Below are 25,975 nucleotides of genomic sequence, written 5' to 3' on the forward strand. Positions count from 1 at the left end.
GCAAGTAATGATTTTTAACCATGTTGCAAAGGGGCAGAGAATGGGCTTGGAGGCTTGAGGGACCAGGAGGAGACAGTATAATGAGACCTAAAGGGAGAAGGAAGGATGTATGGAAAATGGAGCCTTTAAGGGCTGATGGTTTTCACCAACCTTTGAGGGTCAGTTAGGTGACTCATTACTCACTTGAAAATTAAAAAATGGATAGAAATATGGAAAATCTTTTTTAACGCTGTAACTATTTAAATGTATTCTTCTAAACTAAGGGCCTACAGAGAAAGAAAGCCTTCACGTGGGCAAACTTTAGGGCACTACCCTCCTCCAAAAATAAAAGCCATTTAGAAAATGAAAGAACAGTAAGAACATAATAATAAATGATGGAGATCTATTTGTGGTTCTAGATATATATTCCCAAATAGGTTTAACAAAAAACATTTTACTGCCTTTAAAAAGAATCTACAAAAAGAATCAAGAATATGAAGAAGAGAAAACTATCCCCTTATATCACTTCCACCTAGTGGGGAGGGAACAATAGGGCAGAATTGATTCTCTCTTCAAAAGAACTTTTCTTTGTTAAGGAATCCTAGTGATTGCTTTGCCCTGGTTCCTCTCAACTCCTTATCTTCTTCTATACTGTTCTCTATAATATGAGAACTCCAGCCTTTGCTTCTACCGCTCTTAGATGCTACTATACCTATAGGAAGGCTAAGCCATAATTGGCTTAGTAGCAGAGCAAGAAAAACTCAAAAAGGCCCAAATATAACTTTCTGCTTCTAGTCCCATTCTGCATAGCTAGTGATTTCACATGTGTACTCTGGAATCACAGAGGCTTGAGCTGAAATCTTGGTTCCATCATTTATTAGATATACGCATTTGGGAAAGTTCCTTAACTTCTGTGCACTTCTTACTACCTCCTCATCTATAAAATGCGGATAGTAATGACTCCTGCCTTTCACAATTAATGTGAGGACGAAATGAGATATTTAACAAAGTTTTCTGGTACTTAGTAAATTCTAAATAAACATTAACAACCCATTATACTCTGCTTAAATCCAAGATTCCCCACGGTCTAGTACAGTTGATTACAGAATTGTGACCAGCACTTTAAAAAAAAAAAATTCATACACACACACACACAAAATATCATAGTGCAATAAAGGTAAGTACTGTTTCAAAAATATTTTTTTCAGATACACACCCACCCACACACATATATTCTTAACTTAGCCTCATGCAGCTTTTCTGTGACACCTTCCCTAAGTAACTTTCACAGACAGCACATGTGTCTCTTCTTCAGGGCACAACAGTATCTTCAGAATTTTGTATAAAATTCTAGAACACTTAACTGCACTGTGCTTGTTTATATGTGTGTTTTTCCATGTCTATTTTCCCACAAGAATGGAAACTGCAAGGAAACTGCCTTATGTTATCTATTTCTGGTGCTTGAAAAACACTGGATGCTCAATAAATTTTTGTTGAATGAATGAGTAAAATATCAAACCCTAATAGGTATTAAGAACACACAAAAATAATCACTTTCATTTTTATCTGATCAGGTTTTATTGTTATACAGGAATTTAAATTTAGCTATAAGTCACACAAAATCTATAAATTTTTTCTCCCATAGTGCATAGTATAGCCCCTTCTAACACAGATGAATACGTTTACTTAAAAAACTGAAATGAGTAATATGCAAAATGATTGTTAAAAAGTAGTACATCCAAGCATACAGACGTGTTGCACAGTTAAAGTTTTATTGTTTTATTTATTTGTTTATTTATTTTATTTTTTTTGAGACGGAGTTTCGCTTTTATTGCCCAGGCTGGAGTGCAATGGCGCGATCTCGGCTCACCGCAATCTCTGCCTCCCAGGTTCAAGCGATTCTCCTGCCTCAGCCCCCCGAATACCTGGGATTACAGGCACGTGCCACCACGCCCGGCTAATTTTGTATTTTTAGTAGAGATGGGGTTTCTTCCATGTTGGTCAGGCTGGTATCGAACTCCTGACCTCAGGTGATCCACCCGCCTCTGCCTCCCAAAATGCTGAGATTACAGGCGTGAGCCACCGCGCCCGGCCTGGCTGAAGTTTTATTTAAGCAGATCAGACACATTCATGCTTCTTTTTAGGGGCAAAGAAAATTGAAAAAAAAGTTATCGGACAGAAAACGTTGCTTCTATATGACAAACTGTCCTTTCATAAACACTGCAGGTTCCATGAGAACACATCTAAATAACAACACTGGGCAGGTACTTGCTTGAGTACTTTTAAAACAGAAAAATATGAAGAACTTTAATATTTCCAATATTCTCATATTATCACAATTCTCAATTCTATTCAAATGCAAAATTCAAAGTTATACAAATTTACCAACTCTGCTTTCATTCCATCACAAAAAGCAAAACACTGGAAATCAATTCTAAAGAAACACTTTTCAACATGCTTAGATGCAACAAAGGTTAAGCCGACAGACTATTAAATCAAAGTTACTTATAAAAGCTGGTTTTACCACTGGCAAAAATAGATGCAAATAAATATTTTCTCTAAAATGAGACTTAGGTTTTTAAGGTATGTGTTCCTTTATAATGATCTTCTAGAATATTTCATTTCTAAATCATTAATAACTTGACTGAGAAATTGGCAATTCTCAGCTTTTTAAGATTACATGTTTACTGATAGGGTAAGGTATATACATGAAATGCAAAGAAAGAGAATGAATTGTACTGCTGCTTCAGTAGTCAGGAATTCGCTTCCTACCTCAGACTAATTAATGATAACTTAAAGCTTAGTAAACACCTAAGGAAATAGCAATTTCAGAAAATCTTCCTTTTGTGACTTTAAACATGTATTTTAGGTTATTATGCAACTCTATTTCAAAGTAATTTCTTAGGCTTGGACATTAAAGTTAAGTCTTAACAGTTAACATTTATTGAAGGGATAAAAAAGATAACCTGTGATTTATAGTCTACACGAATGGAAATGGCAGCAAGTCACTGCCACTTATTAAAAATTCTTCCCTCCATCTGAAATAATCATTTTAATGAACCTAGTAAGGGTGGTTAACACTCACCAGTATGAATCTTCTCATGTCTCTGTAGCAGGTACTTCTGTATGAAACGCATGTCACATTGACTACATTGAAATGGTTTTTCGCCTTAAAATAATTTCACATCCACAAATTAGTTACTGAATTAAAACAACAGTTTTTAGTTACTGTTTCTGAGGAAAGAAAAATCTTAGATGCCCAAATTTTGGAAAATTACAAAATAGCCATACAATTTTTTGATGTTATTAACGGAATTTTATTTCCTCTCCATTTTTTTCCCAGGATTTAAAAATTCATATTCTCACAATCACATAAAAATGAGATTAAATTTGATCTATATATTCAAGGGGGGAAAAGGAAATAAATAAAACAATTTAAAATTAAATTTTAAAATCATGGGGTAAGAAAGAACTCTACAGGTTCTCACGTGTCTTAAACATCTTTTCTTTCTTTTTATTTGGAAGAAGGTGTGCCCATCCTGTTTTCTCCCTAGTTAACCATCCATTTATGCCCTTTTACATATTTTCTTCAGAACCTTCAGAACTTTCTAAACATCCCTTTTTCGAAAGATCTTGTCTCTTCAAACTTTCTCTCTCTGCTGGGGCTTTTCCTTTTAAGGAAAGTATTCTCTGGCCTGTTCTATGCTGAGAAACCTTGTTTCAGTCCTGAAACACTTCTACCTTAGTACTTTCTCTCCTTCCCTTTCACTACACCTCCTTAGAGGTGTATAGTCCACTCTAAGTCTCAAATTCTTCACTGCCCACTTGTGGTTTAACCCTTATACTCTGCTTTCTGAAACGCTACTTGTGATCTCCTTGCTATTTATTCCAAAGATTTTTTTCTCGGTTCTCTAACCTCTATCCTCCCTAGGGCACTGGCACTATTGGTCACACCCCGCTTGGAATTCTAGCTTCTTCCAGCTTCTGGGACACTATTTTCCTAATTCATCAAATCTCCCTTATAACTGTTTTTATTCCTCATTTCATCTTACATGTCTAGTTTGTTTACCCAAAGGTCTGCCATCTTTAACACTGTTCTCTACAACTTCATTATCTTAGCTATCATTTATTTATATTTGATTTCCAAATCCATGATTTAAACTCTGCCTGGATATTTTGCATACACAAAAAATGAACTTTGACAAACAGGCTTTTAATAATACATTCTCTAATCATTTTTCTAGCTAAATGGAGCACATTAAGCCAAACAGGTATCCAATTAAGACTATTTAATTAATTTTACACATCCATGCTAATTGTTTTCTTACTCAACATTTTTTCCTGGTTTCCTTCTGACATTCCGGCCTACAAAATCTCTGATTTGGAATGCCAGATTAGCTGTGGTCTTAGGAATGAATGATGTTTACACGAAGATGAAAATAACAAAGATAATAACTTTAATGGCCACAAGCCCATTTCAATTCGAGAAATACCTGTATGAATGAAGACATGTCTCTGTAAGTGATAGTTCGTTCTAAAGGCAGCATTGCAGTGCTCACAAACGTGAGATTTAGGGGTTTTCAAACCAAGTGATCCATCCTCATTTATTGTAAGGATCTAGTTAAAAAAAAAAAAAGGCAAAAACAAAAGAAGTAAGTTTTAAAAACGTAATTAAATAGTAATTTTTAAAAGAGATAATGCAAACAACGGTCACCAGAGATTATGAAATATTTTGTTTTTAAATAATCTTGAAAAGACTATTAGAAAAATGTTATTAACTGTAAGAAAGTACAATGTGACTCAGAATGAGCAAAAATCACTAATAAAACCTTGGAAGCTGGTTAAGTAAGATCTCATCACAGCCTTCTCCTCTGTAATGCTGATGCGTGATGGAGTTCCTAAGTGTTCAGTTAGGGTGAGCACAGGTATATTTTCAATTTCAAATTCTCATATATGCAGGAAAAAAGCCTTTAGACATGATCTAAATATCAATCAGTATGGGACTAATTAAATAAATCATGGAAAATGAATACAATTTAATATTATGTGGTTGTAAGAATGACAAAGCTTTCTAATACTTATATGAAAAGGTGTCAGGATTTGTTAAGTTAAAAAAAAGGCAAAGTTTAGAAGTGTTTTGCTAGTTTTGCAAAGTTTAGTGTACAGTTTTGCTAACTTTTGTACATAAAAGGTACATACAGGAATATATATTTGTATAGGCATAAAAACTACTTGAGAAGGATATATATATATAGAAGTATATATCCTTGATTGTGATGGCTGGGGAACTGTGCAGACAAGAGATAAAATTGGAGGGAGGTTTTACACTGTATACCTAACACATTTTTTTGAACCATGTAAGTGGTTACCTATCACTTAAAAAAAAAAAAAAAAAAAGAGAACACTAAGTTTACAAGTTATAATATGTAGAATTTAGGGTCTGTTTCTAGACCCTAAAGGTTATTCTAGAACTACTAAATTATTGTTAAACATATTCCTAAGAATATTTGTCAAACAAATTACAAGTGGGTATGGGGTCCATGTGGGACATAAGTACTGAATAGGAAAATTATTTCTTAAAAAAAAATTTTTTTTTAAAATAGAAGTGGGTAAAAGGAAGGAAGACAGGAGTCAAAGAAAGCAACCTTATATTTCTGCGCTTATTGAGATTAACAGTATCGTGAGTCTGGTCTAGATGGCACCAGAGAGAAACTCACCTTAGGCTGCATGTATTCCAATTTATCAACAACTTGTTCAATGTGCAACATTAAGCTGCCTCTTGGCCAGGCATGGTGGCTCAAGCCTGTAATCCCAGCACTTTGGGTGGCTGAGGTAGGTGGCTCACTTCAGCCCAGGAGTTCAAGACCAGCCTGGGCAAAATGACAAAACCCCGTCTCCACAAAAATTAGCCAGGTGTGGTGGCACATCCCTGTACTCCTAGCTACTTGGGAAGCTGAGGATGGGAAGATCATTTGGGCCAGGAGGTCAAGGCTGCAGTGAGCCATCATCATCCCACTGGCACTCCAGCCTGGGCAATAGAACAAAACCGGTCTCAAAGAAAAAAAAAAAAAAATGCCTTTCATCAGACATGTGGAAGAGTGAAAATTATTCCTTTTTCATTATTGAGGAAAGCAAAAAAAAAAAGGAATATGATGTTGAAGCAGCAAAGAGAACCAGAAGATCTGATCAGGAGTATGGCCAGTGAGGGGGAAACAATGCTCTAGGTGCGGGCATACAGAATGGGAGCTAAGGAACTGTCCAACATAGGTAGAGAAAACTGGGAAACAAAGAACTGTGGAAACTGATGAGGGCCTGCAAACACACAGCTATGACGCCTTCTCAAACCTAGAAAAGGGTAGTAGGTAAAGGAAAACGGCTTTAATCTTTAAAACATTTTTACTTTAAATTCAAGAAGACAGTTTAGCTTATACTATATGTAAATCAGCAGTAATTATTATGCAAATTATACAGGGCATTTGGATTCTGGGCAAACAGCCAATGTGGTCAACAATGCTTCAAAGTCTATGCACCAAAGTCATGGAAGGGAAACATTTGGCAGGAGAATGGAAGTGGGTGTCACAGCTTCCTGAGGAGAGTCAAAGAGAGTGGAACGCTTCATCTCTGGGCCAGTCAGTTTTAAATTTTTTCAACCCCTCCAAGTCACATAATAATAAGCAAGTTAAGACTGTGCAAAAGGAAAACACACAAAATCTTTTAAAATATGACTCAGAATATTTTTGACATAAAACAAACAAAAAGATGTTAAATACTTATATAAAAACAAGACAGCAGCAGGTATTTTTTTCATGTATGTTGATAACAAATAAGAAAATCCAACTGCCAAAAAACATGGCACTTCAATAGCTTTCTGTGGCATAGCAACTGCAAGGAAAGGCTTTGTAAGGAACAAATCTGGCCCAAGTTGCTTAATGTGAAACGGATGTAATCCTTGACTGTACAAAGTCCTTTTATGAAGAGTTGAGGAGTTCTAGGTCATTGTTTTCTGGTACTGCTGCCTTTCATTGTAGATTCAAGCCTTAATTAAAGGTGAATTTTGTGGATGAAACAGCTACCACTGCCTTGTGGATAAACACACAGGAAAATATAACTTTTTTTAAGTTCAAAGACAGAAAGACCAAATTCTTGGACATTTTATATTTTCCTTTCTTTTTTTAGGCCACAGTAACAAACATCTTGGTTTAAAGGACACAGAGTAAACTCATCTTGACTCAGATGAGCATCAATGGCCCTTTCAATTTGTAGCCTGTTTTAAATATATCCAAATGATTTTTATTCCCCCTTATAATCTCAGTGTCCAAAATGGTATCTGGAGCATAGTGGAGACTCTATTCCTGTCAACGGACCTGGCTGCCTGCTGTTCATATCAAATACTCCTCCTAGCTTACCACTTTATTGTTTTTTAAATGTGTTGCTAAAAGCAAAACTTTACTTTTCAATTTTTTAGTCTTCAGATAACTGAGTAGTGAGAGAAGCAGGTAGGCAAAGAATAAAATCCCTTAGCAGAACAAAACTAGCACATTAATGCAGGCAAAATTTTCTTCCCTGGTATTGACTTGCCTTCTTTACTTGCTCACATCTTTTCAAGACCTTTAATGTAGAATGTGATCTACCAGCTAAGTGTGTTTGCCTTGGAGATTAGCAGTCTTACCTGCAACTGGTTCCATAAAATATTTTTGCTTTTCTTTTTCCCCCAACACATGAACACCATTACAATTAAAGAATTTTATGTTTAAAATGTTAAATTCTAAGATGCCTGCTATAGCATTTTCAGATGCTTTATCTTGCCTCTTGTCATTGCTACTTCAGGAGAAATATGGTATATTACATACACCAAGTAATCAGGCTTTAGCAAATGGAGAAATCAGTAATACTCTAATTCTCAACACACTAGATTTTTATTTCTTATGTGTTCAGTAAATTTAAAACAAGATTTTACAGGAAAAAAATTGAGTATCAAATGGAATTTCTCAGTTAATCTGCTTTATTAATCTCATATTCATTGTGATATATTTTCTGTTTTAAGACAAATCCATTACCAGCCAGCTACCTAAATATACACATATGGTGAACGTTATCTTAAATAATACACCCATTTTCATTAGGCAAAGCCCTAAAGTCTGCCTATTCAAATTCAGAGATTTTTCACTCCATAAGGATCACTGCCACTAAATGAAACCTGACACCCCTCACTGAGAAAAAGTTCTGTTTTCCTAAAAGGCAGACATGATTTTTCACATTCAAATGTGTACTACTAAAATTATTAAAGCATATTTTAAACTAAACACTGTAAGTTTTATCATATATTCCTGAATCAATCAAAATCAGCTTCTAAGCCACCAAAACTCAAAAGACAACTTAGATAAGAGAGTTTATATTTCTCACCTATTATGAGATGTTCTAATGCAACTGGGGATGGAGAATGACAGCTGTGACAATTGTCTTTACTCTCCAAATCCAATGAGAAATGGAAAATAGTGCAAGTCCAAAGATAATACAAATAACAGTCACCCTGAGTAATACCCATCACGGCAACTTGACTGTCCTGGTCATCCTTATTAACCCACTCTAACATTGTCACTTTCTTTTATTCATCGAGTTTTTTTATTGTTTCTCAGTACTAGATTTTTCTCATCACCAAATTGCATTTTTAAAAGGCAATTCACTGTATCATAACCATGGTACAACTATGTTAAGCAAAATGACCCTGGGTTTTAGAAAAGGCTGTTTCTTCCCTGTTTCCTGAATATTAGGCAAAGAAGTAGGTGATATTTTCTAAAGAAAGATTTACATCAGATTTTTTTTTCAAAGTTAGGGTTCAGTTCTATGGAAAAACAATTTGCCCAAAACACACAATTTCCTGGGAAAATTAGATAAATAAAACTCTATTATTTTGCCAATCTTCTTCCTGCATTTTCTTACTATTCCATACTTCCTGTTTTCATCCTCAAGTCTTATAATCAGTTCATCTTTAAAGCTACTTCTTCCTAAATCAAGGTAACATGTAGAAGAAAGCATCACAAATGTCTGGTACATCTACTTCTCTGTTTTTTTTCATTAAATTTTCCTTATTTTACATAATTCAATCTTAAATCTTTTTTATACCAAAATCCAAAATCTTTTCTGGGAACCAACAATATATAATAAATTGTTGGGAAAGGATTCTCTATACAGTTTATAATCTATTTGATGTGTGAAAAGTACTCTTCCTCAGTTCAGCATAACTTTGAATAATCAATTTTTATTCAGATCACCTAAAGTGTTACAACAAACAACCCAGTTCCTTTCTTCTGATGAGAGATCCTGGCACATAACAGGCACTCAAATTATTTGTTGAATAAATGAAAAGAAGAGATATATTTCAGAATAAAAAGATGTAATTAAAAATATCCTCTCAGTTACTAAGGAGCTTGAAAAGACCTATATAATATATACAACATGGGATTTAGATAATATTGTTACATTTTACTGAAAAATATTCTTAGAATTCATTAATGTTAACCCAACAATCCTCCTAAAACCATTCTGAGATGGAAAATGTTACCTTCTAATTCATGTAACAAGTGAATACCAAAGTCCAGTAGTAATACCTCATTTATTCAGAAACTTCTAGTGTCAAGATTTGAGGTTTTCAAGCTTAAGAGTATAACAATCACCAAAAACAGACTCAAAGGGGCAAAGGAAAGTGATGTTAAGTGGCCACCCAGATATACAGCAATGTAAAAATGAATAGCATGTCACCACGGAATGAGAAGTGAAGTGATAATAAGCAGTATAACAGTTTAAGTCTAACAGTGAGGATTTTCAGGGTCAGGTGGGTAGGGGAGAGCCCTAAAATCTCTGTTCTCCTAGAGGGCTTCAACTGCAATACACGATTTTTAAAAATGTTTATCTCAGCTTCAAGACATTAAACACTGAATTACGTTCAAATACACTATATTTAAAAGGAAAGCAACACGTTAAAGATTTCCCAAAAAATGGTGAAAATAAAATGAAATTTGGTATTTAAAAGGTGTAAGCTTCTATTATGTAGAAAACTTACTTTCATAAAACAGCTAATTCCACAACAGATGCAAAGAGCTTGACCTAGATGATGTTTCCTAGCTCAGTTACCCTCTTCATCAGGCATCCTGCCAAGTGTATTTAGGCAGCTTTCAAGTATTAAAACCTACCTTAAGATGACCAGGTTTTCCCATTGCATTTAAGTTTTCAAAAAAAAAAAAAAAAAAAAAAAGACTCAGCTTTGCCATATGAGAAAGGTTCAGAAGGCAATTATTGCTTAAAATCCATGGCAGCTAAAAGGTGACATAACAATACAGTACTTCACAAAACTTACCATAAAGGGAGCCATAGTTACATGGATGTTTATAAGCTCTGATATTTTTACTAAAACTGTATCACATTAGTTATATTTCTTGTGCAGGTCCCCAATCTAATACTACACAATGGTGACACAAACTCAAAATATTCACAATGGCAAGATTTTAAGATTTGGAAAAGGTGCTGGGGGATAGTGGAGTCCTCTAGGCATAATAAATCATAATTCTTTGAGGAACTTAAAACTGTTTTTAAGGAATTTGTAACAAGTAACACTTATTGATTTACAAACATGGGTGAGTTTCTCTTTCTCTTCATACCAAAGAGCAGAACAAATTACTTTAACAAAAGTTCTGAAGCATACATTTTTATACACACTCTTGAGAAAATGTAAAATTACTCACTGATTATCCCTTAAAGTTCTAAGACTCCAGACACAAAAAACCCATTCATCTCGAGATGGCAGATGAGTGGTTAAAAACAGTTCACAACCATTCCCTGTCCCATTACATGTAACATGCCAGGATAATTGAAAAATAATTGTTTGTTCTTTATTAAAACAAACACAGGGTTCCACAATGTTGCCCAGGATGGCCTTGAACTCCTGGGGTCAAGCAATTCTTCCGTCTCAGACTCCCAAAGTGCTAGGATTACAAGTGTGAGCCACTGTACCTGGCCTGTTTGTTATTCTTACACCTCTGTCTTAGGTATATTGTTTCTAGTCACTTCATCTTTCTAAGAATTTCTCTAAAGGGCTTCCTTAAAACATTCTCTCTTAGAACAGGACAACTCTGTCATCTGGCCACTATAGGTATATAAATATAGAAATATTCTAAAATGATACATTATAAATGAGTTTTATCTCAAATTAGACAAGCAAAATAGCTTAAAGTCTGTAAATACCTATCTATATTTACAAATACCTAGAACATATCACCAAAAACAGAGTCCAACACCCAATAAGAAGATAATAATCTGGGTTTTAGTCAGAATTTCAAGAAGAGAGCACATTGGAAATAGACACCCCATAGATCAGCAATGAATCCAAAGTAACAATCAATCACTATCACAAACGATTTTAGAAATAATTTTGTACACAAAACCTGGTATTATTCTATATTTGAAGAACTTGATTTGTTCATTAATGTAAAGAACCCCCAAAAATGATATAAATTACTGAGAAAAACATTAAAACCCCAAGAAAAGAAGTGGAGGAAGAGGGAAGAAAAGAAGGGAGAATTTCACAAAACATGAAATATAAAATGCCAATAAAAATTTTAGAAGTTTAGTGTAACCAGAAACTAAAGAAATTCAAATTTAAACTATAATGAGGCTCCCATCTTAAGCAAAGTCACTCAAGACCAGTGAGAATGCAGACAGATATACCTCAGGTTCACTGCAGGTAGAAATGTAACTAGTGTAACATTTCTGAAAAGAGTAACATTATCAAGAAATCTTTCTAAAAGTTCACACCCTTTGATCAATAGTGCACAGAGATACATACTCAAACATTTTAAGTGCAGCATGATTTAAAACAGAAACAAAAGGACTACAACTTTCAAACAACATAATAATGTCCAATAAAGCAATAATTAAATATAACATGATCTATCAAAAAATAGATTATGTAGCTAATAAAAGGATTACAAAAAACATTAAAAATTTAAAGCACAAAAATTGCTTACATACACTTTAAGTGTTAAAAATCAGCTAATTAAATCTATATTATACCTACATATCTATCCGCACACATTTGAAAAAAGATAGAAAGGGAATATGGCAGAAAATCCAAGTCGTTATCTCAAGGAAATGTAACTATGGGTTATTTTAGTCTCTATGTTTTTCAAAATTTGCTATCACAGACATACTTATATATCCCCCAAATACTGGTATGCTGGCAAATATTTAACCACCAGCTAAGGAATCAGGGGGTAGAGAAGCATTTGCTGATTTCTGGGGTGTAAATATTCCCACCATAGCTAATTATAAGCTACCAATCGTTTTGGCAACTAGTTTGCAAATGAAAACTTGCAAGCCAGCTCGAGCTGGCTCCAACACTCCAATAAGTCCAAAAGTATAAAAACCATAAATAATAATGATGATTATGATTTCAAAACACAAATTTTTAAAAAGCCATCAAAAAAATCTATTACAGTATGATCTTTTTGAAAAGGACTTTCTCACCACATGAGGGAAGAAAAAAATAAGACTTAACTATAAAAATGCAAATATACTGCGGAGAGTTCAGAGAATTTCTAAGAATACCAAAAATGCTGCATACATTCAGCTATCACTATACTAAAGAGAAAAAAGCAGGCCAGGAGTGGTGGCTCATGCCTGTAATCCCAGTACTTTGGGAGGTTGAGGTGGGAGGACTGCTTGAGACCAGGAGTTGGACTCTACCCTGGCCAACATAGGAAGACCCCATTTCTGTAAGAAATTCAAAAATTAGCCAGGCATGGCGGCACATGCCTGTGGTCCCAGCTACTTAGGAAGCTGAGGCAGGAGGATCCCTTGGGACTGGGAGTCTACGGCTGCAGTGAGCCGTGATCATGCCACTGCACTCCAGCCTGAGTTACTTGCTGATTTACTAATCCATTCATTAACCCATAAAATATTTATTGAGGATCTACTATGTCTCCTATTCCAGGCTCTTAGGATACAGCTGTGAACAAAATGAAGTCCCTGCCCTCATGAAGTTTACATCCTATTAACAGGGATCCTATACCTTTTCCTGATGAATAACTGGTATTACATTTTCCTGAAACCTTCATATAAAGATAAGGAAAACTAACACAAATGAGAAGAAAGGGCAATGCATGCCATCTGTTAGAGATATGGAAAAAGAAAAGTTCATTTTTAGACAAGTCAGGAACCTGGTGAAAGAGAAGCAGAAAAACTGAAAGCAAGGCCCACCACCTCCATGCAGTCATGCACCCCTTCCTACTAAACCACACAAGAATTTTACATCTGCCTTAGGGTCCAGCCAGGTTCTTGCCTATAGAATTAACCAACAGTTGGAATTAAGGGGTTGTGATTACCACCTTAATATATTGTCTTACTTTTGCAGGAGAACGTTGTTTCCGCTTCTTCTTTTTCTGTAAGTCTACTGGCTCTCTGATTTGTTTTTTGTCTCTCATCAGTTGCTCAGATACATCAGTAAAAGTAATTTCCTGCTTTACACTTATCTGTTTAAAAAAAGAAAAGCCAATTTTAGACATAAAAAGTTCATTGTGACAAAAGGCCATTTTATGTTTAATCCTTTGCTAAACCCACATATAGGTAGGTGCTCCCAGAATGATGATCTGTGTGTGTGTGTGCTAACTATATACTGTGCTATAGAATTCATCAACAGGCAGTGAGTAATAAGAATTGAGAGTACATAAATTGAGGGATAAACAATTTTTTTTTTAAATCTACCTGAGAAAAAAGATTAAAGACGTCCTGGGAAAAGATGATCATAAGACCAAGCAGAAGTCAGGAAATCGTAACATCAATTTCATTCCCACATTTAAGGAAACTGATACTTAAAAGCACAAAAAAAAAGGTTAAATTCCAAAACTCAAAACACAATACTGAATGGGCTCTGTATTTATAAAATATCAAGTAAATCACACAAAATTCTAAAAGATAATTTATCAAAAGAAGGACAAATTAACAATGAAAATCTAATCATCATCATGCTCAACATTTTTGTCATATGACTCAAGATCTCAGCCAGTACTTTCCTGGGCTCTACAACAAACCATCATCAAATATGTGTTTACAGAAGCAAGTATAATTTTAGGCCGCTACACTGTACAAGACATGATACTAACTACATAATAGAGAAATACTAGAAGAAACATTAAGATTTCAACAGTGTTCTTCAATTTTCAGATCTCAATTCTCAGAGTTACTTGTCCTTAAAGAAAGAAAAGAAAAACCAAGGTTCTAATATCACTAACGGTACTGTCGTCACTTCTCATCAGATTTGATGGTGTTCAGTCATCCCCTCCTCACTGCTACATTTTCAATCTATCCTTGAAGTTAAACAAGAACCTTAAAACTAAGAAACTTTCAACTCGGGCTATAAAATACACTAAAGATCCTTGAGAATAATTCAGTAAGAACAATATGCTAATGGCTACATTTTCAATAACCATACTAAAAAGCATGATGCAAAAGATGATCAACATCTTACAGATTCACAGTGTAAAGGTGGAAAACAGCTGTGTAGAAGAGGTTCACAAGAAAAATGCAACCTAAGCCAGGAATCTCAGACTGACAAAATAAAAAGTGGAAGTTCTCATGAATTCCTGAAATGCAGGCCATGGGAGAATCACAAATCAAGAGCCTTGGCACAAAAACATTATGCAAATGATAATTTATTTAGCTAGTAATTCTACCAAGTTACAGAAGGGTGCAGTGACCACTCTTCTGGCTTCGTTGGTATCAATTATTTTGAATACAAAATAGGATGGTAAAATCACCACCTACAAGACTTGGGAATACAGACCTCTTATCACCTCTGAAGTGATATTTACTGAAAAACAATTACTGGGAATGGGTATGAGACAAGAAAAGATAACAGACTATGTAAGCACCTGTGGAATTTTTCTGCCCAAAGTAGGGCAAACATTTCTGTCAGCATGTAAATTCCAAATAAACTGGAAATGTAGCACACGGCAATAAAAAAGAGGAACTCTTTAGCAAGTGTCAAGAGTGTAAGATAAATTCATAAATAAGTTCTGCTGTTAACTGCCATTCACAAACCAAAGAAGAGTCTTTATATGCAAACAGTAAAAAAGATTAATACATATATCTGAACCTGTTATTTCCACATATATGGAAAGTGATTATACGAATACTATGATTTTCACCTAGTCCCATTAGTACCCTCATGCCTATTTGCAGGCCTGAATTTCAATGCTGTTCTTATTACCAGTCCAGAAATGCCACCACCACTACCATCCACCACCACCCTACCTGCCCTTCTTCAGATTTGCCTAAACTCAGACATCTCTCCTAAAACTCTAAGGCCCCTGCTCATCCACTGAGCCAATCTCCCTCTGGGCTTCCCACTTTGAAACTACAGAAGCTACCAGACATGATTTCCTTTTCACATCTCCCTTCTATACTCATCTAACCTCTTCCCCAAGTTAAGACAGAAGTAAAGACCTATAGTGTCATGCTTCCTCTCCTCTTACCACTCCCTATGCTGGTTCTTTCTTGCAAGTTCTAAAACATCTCTTAATTACCCTATTTCTCATTTTCAATCTTTCCCTCTTTATTCTCCTGACTTTAAACATAAAGAGTCCTCCCTATACTGAAAATATCCTTCCTTTGATTCTAATCATTAACTCAACTCCAGAATGACTTGCTTTATCAAGACTTATTTCTCACCCCAAAATAAAGTCTTACTTTTATATTTAACTATTTAGTGTACATGTATACTGTCTTGATATTTTAAAGTAAGATACTCTTTATTGGTATTTCTTATAACAGCTGTCATTCATTTTCTCATTCAATGGCTACTAAGTGTCTGCTCTGTCAGGCTAAAATACTGTAACAAAAACATTTACTGAGATTGTAATATGTGCAAAGTGCCATTCTACATACATTCTAGATACTACATTCTAAATATGAGATTTCCTTTTCAAAGGTCTTAAAATGTAGATGCAGAGTTCTGATACATTACCAAAAAACAAAAACAAAAACAAAAACAAAAACAAACAAAACAAAACAAAAAAACACCTAATACAGACAGCACATGTCATACTCAAACTGAACGGAACAGAGAATAAGGGTAGAAATTCAAAGGGAGAAATAAAGACAATGTGAAATAACTGCATCAGACTTTAGGGACAAAACAACAGATGATGACAGCTGCAAGTTTATCACATATATCCCCCGTTTTAATTTTTTCTTGCAGATTTGCTACTCTTCTCAACTTCATCTAGTCTCAATAAGTGATGTAACAAATATAAATGTAACTAAAATAATGTTGCCAGACATAATATTATGAATAAGTATTTCACTACAGTTGCAAATTTTGGTCTACCCTCTCTCCCCACCTTCCAAACAAGATGACTGACTCCTTGGAATCATTTTAGACTCTTCCTTCTCTTCATTCCCAACATCCTGCACCCATACCCAGTGACATCCACTTCCCTCCAATTAACCATACAACCTCACTGACTTAGAGCATTATCATCTCCCAATGTATTCTTCTACAAATAAATTAATATAAAACTATTTCCTTATCATTTCCTCAGTGAGGAATTGGCAACAGACTGTTGCCTATAGTAACCATTATCAGCTCCCCAGCTCAACTTTCAAAATTCTATATGATCTACTTTACAGAAAAGACCTAAGGTACTCAGCAGAAGGATATGACCTTACCATCACTCCTCTCCATTTCTGGAGTCACATGTTCCTATCAATTTTCAATTTCAAATTTTGGTATTCTCACTCATCTTCCAACCCACTGGAATAAAATCAAGGTGGTCTTTCTGTTTTCTCCTATACTCTACTACTGATTCCATTCCATTCCCACCCATTTCCACGGCTCTGCTGTTTCACTATCTATTTTATAGTTTCCCTGACACTACTGGCTACTTCTTCTCTTCTTAAAAGCACACTGAAATTTCCCCTATAAGTTCTTGTGGACCAAAATTTTTCCAGCTACTATCTTCCTTCTTTTGGCCAAACATTTTGAAAGAATAATCTGTAGTCAGCATAGAGATAAAATTGTGCCCAAATTTAGAGAAATGGTCGTTCTGAGAGTAAAAGTAGTACACACAGCCGTATAAAAAAATATGTGTTTAACTATCACTAGAAGAAACCTGTTCAAAATACTGCCTAGGCAACACCCAAGTTGAATCAAGGTGACTAAAAGTATAACAGGTTTAAATATAAAAGGAAAGGTATGACACAATTAACGGTACTGTAAATGTACTGTCTAAAGAATGTCAGCAATATGGGGGTCTTCATGGAGTCCAGAAAAGGAGAAATTTAAGATTAAGTTTAACTTGCATGTATATTTCCAGGATAGAACTGCAAGAACAGTTTGATGTAACCAGACAACAGGAAGACTTCAAATTCCAAGCTCACAAAGCCACAGAACAGGACAGGGAGGTGAAGCAGTACACTGATGGACAGGCCTGTGTGAATCATGAACTATATCTGTCCCGTTTGCCTGATCCATGACTGCATGCAAAATTTTGAAAGGAGCTACATTTGTCAGGCGAAAGTCCATAGCTATCCTTTGATTTTGAAAAGGTTCAGAGAGCCACAGTTGGAAACAAACATTCTGGTCTATATACCTATTACATTTCTCACTATAAATGTAAATTCTGGTTACTAGATGACCATCTTACAGTTTATATAATTAAAGATGAACTAGATGAACTGATCAAATCAAGTTACCTTACCTGAATCAGTGCTGACCATCCCTATCCTACTTGGAAATTCTAGTCTTCCAAGTTCCATAAAATCACCTAATTTAAGTTCTGTCCTTTTCTTCATAGCAGTTCTTCTGGATCCATCCTTCCATTAATATGTGCCTGTATTTTGTAACAGTTTCAGTAAATTTACATCAGTGGTTCTTAACTCTTTATGTTTAAAGTCGGGAGAATAAAAAAGGAAAGACTGAAAATGAGAAAAAGGTCTGGGTAATCAAGAGATGTTTTAGAACTTGCAAAAAACAGTCAGCGTAGTGGGGGACTCCTGAAGGTCCCTTATACCCTTTCAGGTCATTCATGACATCAAAACTACTTTCACAATAGTATCAGATTTTTAAAACTCTCTTTCTCTCAAAAGTATACAGTGGCATTTTACAGAGGCTAATTAAAATATGATATCACCACAGACTGAATATATGTCACCACAGATATGTGTTATATCCAGTTATATTAAGTCAGATAATAAAGAGATATCAAAAAATGTAAAACAATTTCCCTCTTCTCACTAAATTTTTTGTTTTGGAAAACAGTTATTTTTTATTTACAAATGTTACATACTGACGTAGTGAGTTTTATTGTGACAAATTAATACGTAAAACTCTAAATTTCTCAACTTTAATTTCGAATATGGTAAATACTGATACATATAACCAACATAAGCAAAAGCTCTTAGGAGTTTTCAGCACTTTTTAAGAGTATAAAGGGACCCCAAGACCAGAATATTTGAGAGCTGCTAATCTAGATATAGCTTAACTATACAATCCCTTTCTCTCCTACACTCAACCTCTTTTAATACAGATGCCTGGGCCCCACCAATATAAAGAAATTACTATAGATGTTGTGTGCATGTGTGGCTTAGTAGACATACATGTATTTCCTAGCTTGTTTGCTGAGGTCACTAAAAAGCAACGACACCCAACACACCTAGCACCCAGAACTTGGTTTCTAAATGCTATTATCCAAATAAAAAAGAACCAGAGTCCTCTGAGAAGTGGTTAAGCCCAGAGCTGAGTCAGGGAAAAATATAAGATTACCTTAAGAGACCATAATGTCAGAAGCTAAAGTATTCAAAAAAGGATCAGTGGATGTCAAAAGGACATAACACCCAGACTAAAAGAGCTCCTAATGGCCAAAGATGGAGTGATCTGAGCAAGAAGGTAAGCAACAACAGTACTAGATTATAAACCACAGAATAAAATGAATATCCACAGATACAAAATGAAATAGTAGAAACAACAAATAAATGGAGGAAATGGGACAGCTACAAGGAACATCAATATAGAAGGAATGAAGAAAAGACAAAATCACAATTAGGTAAACATCATGGTGGTAACCATCACAGGCAAGGTCCCCACCAACAGATGCTAAAGTTAGTGGGCAAAATTTTGAGAAAGATGATATTTCAATGGTCTCAAAGTATCTCCTCCAAGGTATCTGTCAATTAGAAAGAAAAACATAGTAATTTTATAGTGGGGAAACCCAGCAGATAATCACAGTAAAGAAGGATCAAGGTTACTATCACCAGTTTTAAGACCTATCCACATTATGTGCCCCTGATATGATGCACTGAGGGGGACACAACATCACTTCTGTGGGGATGTCAAAAGTACAGAGCATCAATCTAACCATGAGAAAAAACCAGAGAAGCTCAAATTAAGAAACAGCCTACAAGACAACTGACCAACATTCATCAAAGTATAAAGGTCACAAAAGACGAAGAACAGTCTGCATTCAACTGAAACACATTGGAGGTGGCTAAAAAAATAGGATAACTCAATGAAATGTGGGTCCTGAATTGAATCCTCAAACAGAAAAAGGGCATTTGGAGGGAAACATAAAATTCAAACAAGGTCTGTAGTTTAATAGTATTTCACCAATGGTAAATTCCTGGTCTTGAAAACTGTACCATACGGTTGCATAAGTTTTAACATTAGGGGAAGCTGGGTGAAAGGTTTATGCAAACTCTACTATTTCTGCAACTTTAAGTATAAAATTATTTCAAAATGAAAAGTTAAACTAGACTCTGATTTTTCTAACTACAAAAATACTCAGCATTTACATGGCATTTTTATGAGTTTGTGATTCTGCCTCCTCAGCATAAACTAAGATTTATCAGACATTTACTATGCACCATGCACTGTCCTAAGTGCTGAAGACATAAATACAATACACGGGGAAGACATGGTCTCCAGCCTGTATAGTCTATTGCACTGAATCCTACAGTAACACTATGTTAAGAATTTTCATTAAAAAAAATAGAAAACTAAGGCCCAGGAAGGCAGAGTTACTTGCCTTAAAGCACATTAATTAAGACAGAAAGACAAAATTTAAACCAAAGTCTTCTGAATCCAGTGACTAAGATCCTAACGATTGTGATCTGTGAATTCTTTCTTATCCTCATGTTACCAATAAACTAAAATTTCAGGGAGGTGTCTTACCCAAGTTATTAAGTTGTAAAACTAGGACTTAAGATCAAATACCTTTCAGTCCAGGACTGCTTTTCAATAAATCTAAATTATTCAAACTTATTTAAAAATGCTTTTTATACAAACATACTGTATTTTTCCATATATGAACTATAGTTTGGTTGCTTCCAAAATAAGAAAACAACTTCTAGTGGTTTTAGAACATGTAGTGATTATTACTAAAGGAAAACAAAATGTTAAAAAAAAAAAAAATAGGCCAGGCACGGAGGCTCATGCCTGTAATCCCATCACTCTGGGAGGCCGAGGTGGGTAGATCACTAGCTGAGGAATTCAAGACCAGCTGACTAAGATGGTGAAACCCCACCTCTACTAAAACTACGAAAATTAGCTGAGCACAGTGGCAGACACCTATAAGCCTAGCAGCTTTGGAGGCTGAGGCAGGAGAATCACTTGAACCTGGGCAGCAGAGGTTGCAGTGAGCTGGGATCGTGCCACGGCACTCCAGCCTGGGCAACAGAGTGAAACTTTGTCTCAAAAAAAAAAAAAAAAAAAAAAAGACAAAATGCCAAGAATATTTAGATGAAACAGAAGACTTGGGTTTCAAAACTGTCTCTTCCAATTACTAGCCAGGTGAACCTGGCTTCCAGTGGTAATATGGCAAAACAAGAAAAGCACAGGCTTGGGAATTCAAAGAAACAAAATCCAGTTTCAAACAGTAACACTAATAGTGTGTGACACTGAACAACTAAAACTGAATCACGCCGAACTTTGCTCATCTGTAACCTAGAGGGGAAAATCTCATAGGATTTTTACAGAGTTAAATAAGATAACTCTGTAAAGTACTAACTATGGTACAGAGCAGTATGAAATAGTTCTTGATGCCTCTTAGTATCATAATAAACTCATCTGTTAATTGGTAGTAGTAATAAAATCCATCTTACATCAGAAAATCAAATGAGATTACATGAAAAGCACCTTGAAAACCTTAAAGCACTAGATGAATATATAATTATTAATTATCATACAATTAATAGCTGTGTAACTGCTTGGATACACAAAGGATTAGCAATTTCTATAAAATATCTCTACTTAGACATCTTGATATCTAAAACTCAATATGCCTAAAAAATAATCTTTCCTTTCATGTTAGATCCTCCTTCTAAATTCCCTGCCTTTCAATATATTATCCCAGTATCCTATCTAAAGATTCTTTTTTTTTTTTTTTTAAAGACAGAATCTCACTCTATCACCCAGACTGGAGTGCAGTAGTGCAATCTCACCTCACTGCAACCTCCACCTCCCAGGTTCAAACAATTCTCATGCCTCAGCCTTTCGAGTAGCTGAGACTACAGACATGTACCACCACGCCCAACTAATTTTGTATTTTCAGTAGAGACAGGGTTCGCCATGTTGGCCAAGCTGGTCTCAAATTCCTGGCCTCAAGAGATCCACCCGCCTTGGCCTCCCAAAGTGTTGGGATTACAGGCGTGAGCCACCATGCCCAGCCAATGCTATTTTTTAGTTTTCTTTTCTACCTTCCACCCAAGACAAAGTCCAGTTGTCGCTGTTCTTCCTAAATATAATATACAAATCTAGAAATTATACTTCATATTTCCTTCTTTAGATTATTTATAATGATACTAAGTTGGGACTCTCATATACTACTAGAGGGAAACTAAATTGGTCATCTTTTGTAGACTACAATCTGGCCAATATACAATAAAAGTCTTAAGAGACTTATACTGAAGAAATGCTTTCACTTGACAAAAAAGCACATATATAACACGACAATATTATTTACAATAGTAAGAAAAGGGTGCAAATGTCTAATACCCAATAATAAAGATAGAGTCAGATAAGTTATAATGCAGCTATATGGCATTATACAAATATTAGAAATCTGACTTTTAATGACCAAGATGAAATGCTCATGGTGTAAGTTAAAGTAATAAATATAAATAGGCATGCAGATAAATACCTTTTCACAATTTTATACAAACACAAATATAAATAGAGCAAATTTTATGCAAACACACAACTACCTACATAGAAAAACAAAAACAAAAAAGAAACATTAAAATGCTAGCAATGGAATGTCAAGAGCAGTTACCCTAAAGTAGTAAGATTATAACAATTTTTATTCTCTTTATAGTTTTAAAATTTTTACATTTTTCAACCTTAAAAAGAAATTAAATCCAGTCCTAGTACAAATCCTTACCATTAATTTAAAAACATATTATTATCTTAATATACTAAGTTGTTCCAAAAACTGAAACATTAACCCAGCAAAGTAAAGTGAAAGAAAATCTCTATGGGTATGTTTGAGAAAGAAACCAGAGCTATCAAATAAATCTTAATCTCCACAATTCACATCACCAGCAAAAATCAATTCCCAGTGGATTACTGATCTAAATGGGGACGGAAAACCATAAAGCTTCCAGAAGTTAAAAAAGGAAAATACCTTCACAATGTTGGGATAGGCAAAAATTTCTTAAGAGGGACACAAAAAATACCAAAAGGAAAAGACTTATACAATAAATTGAACCTTATTAACTCCTGTTTATCAAAAAAGCAAAAAGACTAGCCAGAGTCAGAAATGATAATTGCAATACAGACATCCAACCAGTGGATAAAAAACTACTACAAATCTGTTAGAGAAAGAAACAATCTAATAGAAAATTAGGCAAAAGATGGACATCTACCTTACTAAAAAATAATATTCAAATTGTCAATAAACATGAAAAGACATTCAATTTCATTAGTTATCAGTGAAATGAAACATTAAGCCATATTGTAATTCCACTATCATACCACCAAAACAGCTAAATTTAAAAGGACTGACAAGATCAAATAGCAAGGATAAGAGCAATCATTATAAATTGGCAAAACCAATTTAAACAACTTGTCAGTATGTACTAAAGCTGAACATATGCATATCCAGTAAATCCAATTCTAAGTATATAACCAAGAGAAATGAGTACATATACATACAAGTGACATCCAAGAATATTCACAGCAGCACTTAATACCAAACATCTAGAAACAATCTAAACGCCTATTAGACTAGAATAAATGAAATTCATTCAACTGATTATATAGAAATTACATGCAATAACATGGGTATATCTCATAAACAATGAAAATAAAGAAACCAGATACTCAGTATATAGTGTCTATGATTCTGCTTATTTCAAATTCAAAGTCAGGTAAAACTAGTAGTTTTATTAGGAGTTAATAAGGTTGGGGTAGTAGTCGTCTTTAGGAACTAGAGGAGTGCTGTGACCAAAAGGGATTCTATATCTTGATCTTGAGAGTGGTTACATGAGATGTTCACTTCAGAGAAATTAAATCAAGATGTACTCTTTTGATTTATGCACTTTTCTGTATAAATGTTACATTTCAATAGAAAGATATATACCTAGAGCAATAATGTTATAAATGTGTGCACACGTACACACGCGCGCACACACACATGCTCCTTTCCAATTATTTCATTCAAACAAACCCAGTAACAACAAATGTCAATCAACAGAGGAGTGTGATTAAATAAATTATGACATATCCTTTAATCACTCATTAAAATAGGGCAGTTTTATATGCAATAACATGGAAATCTCCACAAGATGTGTCATTAAATGAATAATGTAAATTTCAAATGCACACAAACAGCATTATCCAATTTATGTAAAACAAAATATTGTATATTTATATTAAATATGCCTTTTTTTTTTTTTTTTTTTGGAGACAGAGTCTCGCTCTGTCGCCCAGGCTGGAGTGCAGTGGCGCAATCTCAGCTCACTGCAAGTTCCGCCTCCCGGGTTCATGCCATTCTCCTGCCTCAGCCTCCCAAGTAGCTGGGACTACAGGTGTGTGCCATCACGCCCTGCTAATTTTTTTTTTTTTTTTTTTTAGTAGAGACAAGGTTTCACCGTGTTAGCCAGGATGGTCTCGATCTCCTGACTTCATGATCCACCCGCCTCAGCCTCCCAAAGTGCTGGGATTACAGGTGTGAGCCACTGAGCCCAGTCAAATATATGTATTATATATCCAAAATGTATTATATAGACAAAAATGTATGCACACAATATGTTTCTTTATAAATGTAAAACTTCCAGAAAGGTATTAATATTAGTAGCTATTTCTTTGGAATTAAGAGTAGTAGACAGACATCGGAAACAAGGAAATTTTTACTTTTCACTTTATTATTTCTTCTACCTTGTTTTAATTTTTACAATGACAATGTAGTCCTTTTATAATAAAATACAAATATAAAAACACCAAAGTAGACCGCTCTGAAACTAATGTAGCTAGGCTGACTCTATATACCCTGCGCTAAATGATTTCCAATTTGTGTACTGTACTACTAGTCTAAGAGCGTAACTCTCCTTCAGTACCACTGTCTCACAATTTCAGATGAAGCAATTAGACATCAAAGGTCAGACAGAACTATATTAAGAGTGTTAGGAGACTGGTTATGTTATTAAAGTCGGCTAGAAACCAGCTGTGGTGGCTTACACCTATAATCCCAACACTTTGAGAGGCTGAGGCAAAAGGCTGGCTTGAAGCCAGGAGTTCAAGGCCAGTCTGGTAACCTAGCAAGTTTCCATCTCTATAAAAAATTTAAAAATAAAAATAATAAAGTCATCTATAAAGAAATCTTCTACCAACAATTTATGTTCACTTAAGGAGGAAAAAAAGATATAAACTAGGTCAAACAACCTTAAGAGCAAGTGAGGATACTGAAAAATAGACCATGTTGGGTCAACTCCCTAAAACAATCTACTGGAAGAGACAATCTGATTCATCTACTTGCCTGTTGAGTTGAAATCATTAATAATAAGCAATAAACATGACTCTCACCAGGAAAGGAATAGTACTCAGAACATGCTTTCTGCCCAAATAATGATTGCTGGTAGATAATACACTTTTTTAAAGAGCCATGTGGTATGAGAGTAAAATCTCGTGAAAAAAATAGCGTTGAAGTTAGTTACCATCTATTCTCCTTAAAACAAAACTACTACTGAATCCCTCAAATAAACTTTAAAAGAAATGCAATGGTAGTTAGGAATTGGGTATAACTTATAAAAGACTTTGAAAAAGTACATAATGTAATAAATAACAAGTTGGAAGTTAGCCAGAGGGGGAAGAAACATATTCTATAAATGGCTATTTAAGCCAACAAATACAAAGGCAAACTGATTTGTCACCCCCCAGAATGATTCTGAAAGATCAGTCGTCACCAATAAACGCAATGCAATTCCTCAATTAAAGCAAAGCACAAAATATTTGTCAAAAATAATAAATACCACAAAGCCACTGAAATGGGTAAAATAATTCCTTTTTTTCTAATAGGAAGAAAAAAGTCACCAATCCCTAGCATCTGTATATTAAGTTTTTACTGACTGGAGCATGAAATATTTGGGAGAATTATCTATACCCTCCTCCCTAAACTAGTAATAGAATTTAAGGAAATTTAAAAACTAAAAACCAAAACAGAGGTCTTACACCAATGGCCAAATATATTTTGAGTTTCCTGGGCCATTAAATGAATTAATCATAAACATAAAAATGCATAACAGTATGCCTGCAATTTTATACATGTTGCTTTATAGCAAAAAAAATCATGACTAACAATGCTACACGAATGCTGAAGCATTTTTTAAGGAATTATATACATGCCTGAAATATTTCATATTTTATTACATCATTATGTGACTAGAGCATGATTTTTTAGATAGTTCCTACTTCATAAAATCCTTTCACTCAAGTGATACAAAGCAATAGTTTTCT

At 34.7% G+C, this 25,975-nt stretch overlaps 1 protein-coding gene across 6 annotated transcripts in view; it reads right to left on the minus strand.

The window, feature by feature from the left end:
• The window catches only part of ZNF148 (zinc finger protein 148), a 143,964-nt gene that overhangs the window by 41,809 nt on the left and 76,180 nt on the right, over positions 1-25,975 (minus strand). For 5 of the 6 annotated variants that reach the window (XM_023215179.2, XM_023215163.3, XM_023215197.3 and 2 more), the window contains 3 exons: positions 13,377-13,502; positions 4,473-4,596; positions 3,065-3,148 (listed from right to left, as the gene is read on the minus strand). In XM_023215179.2, coding sequence (XP_023070947.1) covers positions 3,065-3,148; positions 4,473-4,596; positions 13,377-13,502 — 334 coding nt within the window. Of the gene's footprint in view, positions 1-1,998; positions 2,116-3,064; positions 3,149-4,472; positions 4,597-13,376; positions 13,503-25,975 lie in introns of those variants that run through there. The other variant, XM_023215203.2, reaches the window with a different exon arrangement.

The sequence above is a fragment of the Piliocolobus tephrosceles genome, chromosome 2 (genome assembly GCF_002776525.5).
Source record: "Piliocolobus tephrosceles isolate RC106 chromosome 2, ASM277652v3, whole genome shotgun sequence".
NCBI classification, from domain to species: domain Eukaryota; kingdom Metazoa; phylum Chordata; class Mammalia; order Primates; family Cercopithecidae; genus Piliocolobus; species Piliocolobus tephrosceles.